The sequence below is a fragment of the Myotis brandtii genome, unplaced genomic scaffold, assembly GCF_000412655.1.
Source record: "Myotis brandtii unplaced genomic scaffold, ASM41265v1 scaffold561, whole genome shotgun sequence".
Classification (NCBI taxonomy): Eukaryota; Metazoa; Chordata; class Mammalia; order Chiroptera; family Vespertilionidae; genus Myotis; species Myotis brandtii.
The window spans coordinates 187,543-191,600 of NW_005370085.1; the positions used below are offsets into that span (position 1 = coordinate 187,543).

The following is a 4,058-nucleotide window of genomic DNA, read 5'->3' on the forward strand; positions in this document are numbered from 1 at the left end:
TGTGCACCGGGCCTCTAGTATATATATGTTTTCAAAAGGCACACCCTGGGGAGCTGCTGGCCAAGGAGCAGGGAGACCCATGGGACAGCCCTGAGTCCCACCCACAGCCTGAAGCAGAGCCACCCAACCAACCTGCAGACCCATGAACAAGGAAAAGAAACATTTATAGCCACAGCAAGGAAACAACCTAAATGTCAGGCAACAGAGGACTGGACCGTGTGTGTTTATATTATATACTGGAAACGGATATTCTTGCCCTGGCTGGTTTGGCTCAGTGGATAGAACATCGACCTGCGAACCAAAGGGTCCAGGGTTCGATTCCGGTCAAGGGCACTATCTCAGTTGCAGGCTCCTCTCCGGCCTGCCCCCTGGTTAGGGCTTGTGCAGGAGGCAACCAATCGATGTGTTTCTCTCACATCGATATTTCTCTCTGTCTTTCCCTCTCTTCCACTCTCTCTAAAATTCAAGGGAAAAATATCCTCAAGTGAGGATTAAAAAAGAAAAAGAAAACATTAAAAAAAACACCTGATATTCTTTGGCCATATAAATGAAGCCCTAACTGGTTTGGCTCAGTGGATAAAGCGTCAGCCTATGGACTGAAAGGTCCCAGATTCGATTCCGGTCAAAGGGCATGTACCTTGGTTGCGGGAGTGTGCAGGCAGCTGATCGATGTTTCTCTCTCATCGATGTTTCTAACTCTCTATCCCTCTCCCTTCCTCTCTGTAAAAAATCAATAAAATATATATATTTTTTTAAATGAAGGAAATCCTGCCATTTCCAACACCATGGATGGGATCCAGGCGGAAGCACACCCTCCTCTCCTTTCCCCTCATCTTCATCGCGCTCTGACCTCCAGTAGGCCCTGGGTACCAGCTCGTTGCTGGGCTTCCCGCTGGGAGAGGGTGGGTCACAGCCTGGGAGGGGTAGCTTGGAGGAGAGGCCATGCCACCCTGAAATACTCCTCCACTTTCTGCCACTTTACCACGGGCTCAGCGTATTCACAGCCACGGAGGGACAGTGCCGGAGGCCGCCCTGCTGAGCAGTTCAGTGGACATAGCAGCTCCCCTGCTGGGGGGGGGGGCGGGGGGGCGGAGGACAGACGTACCATAGAACAGCGGGTCCCGGGGTGGTTTTCTTTTGACGAGGATTCGAGCCAACAGAGCCACCAGGAGCAGGATGAGGGCAGCAACCCCTACAATTGTCCAGAAGCTGCAAGGACCAGAACAGGGAGGTGGTCACTTAGCAAAATAAACACGCTGGTGCTGGGAATTTCCTGGCTGTTGAATACAGCCGCTCCCAGCCCTGCCTTTGCCCGCGGCCCAAGCGCTGTGGTGTGAGTGACGTTTCTTTGCAGCTCCGTGGCCCCTCTTGCCCCCGCCCCCGTGAGACTTAGGGGGACCAGAGCCACCAGCTCCTCATTCTCTTGTCAGCCACTCCCGCTGCACAGGTGATGTGTCCCAGCGGCTGCTGCCTCTGCTCCTCCAGCCCCTATCCCCTCAGTGGCTGACAGGGGCCCGCCTCCCTCAGGGCCAGCGGGAAACCCTGGGACCGCGCCCCAGGAGCCACGTGGAGTCACAGTTACGCACACCTTCCGGGGGACAAGGACGAAGAGCCACAGGCCATGTGTATAATCAAAGGTCCCAGAGGGCCATGGCCGGTTTGGCTCAGTGGCTAGAGCTTCGCCCTATAGACTGAAGGGTCCCAGGTTCGATTCCCGGTCAGGGCACATGCCCGGGTTGCAGGCTTGATCCCCAGTAGGGGGCGTGCACGAGGCAGCTGATGAATGAGTGTCTCATTATCGAAGTTTCTATCTCTCTATCCCTCTCCCGTCCTCTCTGAAATCAATAAAAATACATTTTTAAAGACAATAATAATAAAACAAATAAAAACCAATGGAAAAATAGCCTCAGGTGAGGATTAACAAAAAAATTAACAAATAAAAATAAAAACTTGCCCTGACCGGTTTGGCTCAGCGGATAGAGCGTCGGCCTGCGGACTCAAGGGTCCCAGGTTCGATTCCGGTCAAGGGCATGTACCTTGGTTGCGGGCACATCCCCAGTGGGGGCTGTGCAGGAGGCAGCTGATCGATGTTTCTCTCTCATCGATGTTTCTAACTCTCTATCCCTCTCCCTTCCTCTCTGTAAAAAATCAATAAAATATATATTTTTAAAAAAAACATATGGAGGAAAAATATATATATTCTGCACCCCTTACGTGCCAGGCACTGTGGATGAACAGGAGAGGCCCTGTCTTCCTGGGGACCCATCTCAATGGACTCTGAGCCCTCCCACCCCGGAGGTCACCGCGGGTCCCACCGAGACACTCTCCCTCTCACACCTCTGGGACCAGCAGGGTTTCCAGTTCCACAAGAAGCACAGCCTGACCCACTCCAGTGCCTGCCACACCAGAGCCTCAACAGCCCTAGAGGCAGCCAAAAGCACCGCTGCTGCCCGGACGGCGTGACTCAGTGGTTGAACATCAACCTATAAACCAGGAGGTCCCAGGTTCGACTCCTGTCAGGGCACATGCCCGGGTTGCGGGCTCCATTCCCAGTAGGGGGCATGCAATAGGCAGCCGATCTATGATCCTCTCCCATCATTGATGCTTCTGTCTCTCTCTCCCTCTAACTCTCTGAAATCAATAAAAATATATTTTTTAAATCAAAAACACAAAAGCACCGCTTCTCAGATGAGATCCCTCCAGAACCCTCAACATGCAGACTTTGGATCACCTTCATCGTATGGCCCTGGGACCCCTGGGAAGTACCCTCCTCAGTCACAGGTCCCACAGCCCACGGACGCCTACTAGGAACTGAGGGACAAACTCCTGCTGAGGTTCGCTCCATGCACCTGCCCTGGGATGTGAGCCAGGCACCACTCAGAAATCTGCCCCCAACGTCACGGTTGGAAAGCGACCCATCCAGCCTGCAGGGAGACAGGTCCCAAGGAGATGGGCCACAGGTGCAGGGAGCCATCTCCCCAGCACAGAGGAAGGGAGTGGGGGCTCTGGGTATCAGATATCCCCTAGACTTGCAGAAGCAGAATGCTTCAGGGGAGGGGCATGGAAATATACACATTTTTTCAAGATACCTGGATGAGGGTGATGCTGAAAGTCTGCCTGAGGACCCCTGTTAAGGTGTAAAAATTGATGAATGGATGAGGGAGGGAATGAGGGGGACAGGAAGCGAGGAAAGAGATGCGGATGAATAGATGGATGGTGGATGGATGATGGAGAATGGGTGGGGGATGGGGGATGGACATATGGATGGATGATGGGTGATGGATGGTGGGTCAATGGAAGGATAGATGATTGATGGATGGATAGATGGATGGATGGTGGATGGATAGATGATGGATGGATGGATGGATGGATGATTGATGGATGGATAGATGGATGGATGGTGGGTGAATGGAAGGATAGATGATGGGTGGATGGATGGATGGTGGATGGATGAAAGGATGATGGATGGATGATGAATAGATGGTGGATAGATGATGGATGGTGGATGGATGGAAGGATGACACAATTTATGATAAGAATGAATATGACTGTGGTGTCCAGGGAGGAGACTGAAATAGGAACTTTCTAGTGGTGAACATCAGTGGATGCTCCAGGCTCCTCCTGTGGGAATGAGCTGCCGATGGAGGAGAGCGTGGGACCGGAAGCTGATGTAGATCTGGAACGTGATGCTGAGCTGAAGCATCCGTGAAGAGGGCAATGGTTTGTGCACTATGTAAGCCGACGGGCATATTACTCCCAGCCTGAGGCGGGCGGTGGCCAGGGGACACCCCCATCCCTGCTGCTACCGAGGACCCAGCTGACAGTGGCACTGTCGCAGGGCTGGCAGGCTGGCGCCCTTCGGGAGCACCGAGGGCAGTGTAAACTGGTGCACGGCACCCTCTAGAGGAGCAAAGATGGAAGAGAAACTGGGGCAGCACACCATCTGTGTCTCTGGGGACAGCCACGTGCAGGGCCTGCTCAGAACAGGGAGAGATGGGCCTACAAGAACAGGAGGGTAGGGGGCAGGGGGAGGGCTTTGACGAACCCAAGGGTGGAAA

The 4,058-nt window shown here is 53.4% G+C and overlaps 1 protein-coding gene across 1 annotated transcript in view; it reads right to left on the reverse strand.

Annotated features, from left to right (window-relative positions):
* The window catches only part of TM6SF1 (transmembrane 6 superfamily member 1), a 27,932-nt gene that overhangs the window by 20,375 nt on the left and 3,499 nt on the right, over positions 1-4,058 (reverse strand). Inside the window, exon 2 of the mRNA XM_005878454.2 lies at positions 1,106-1,209. Within this exon, the coding sequence (XP_005878516.1) occupies positions 1,106-1,209 (104 nt within the window). The remainder of the gene's footprint in view (positions 1-1,105; positions 1,210-4,058) is intronic.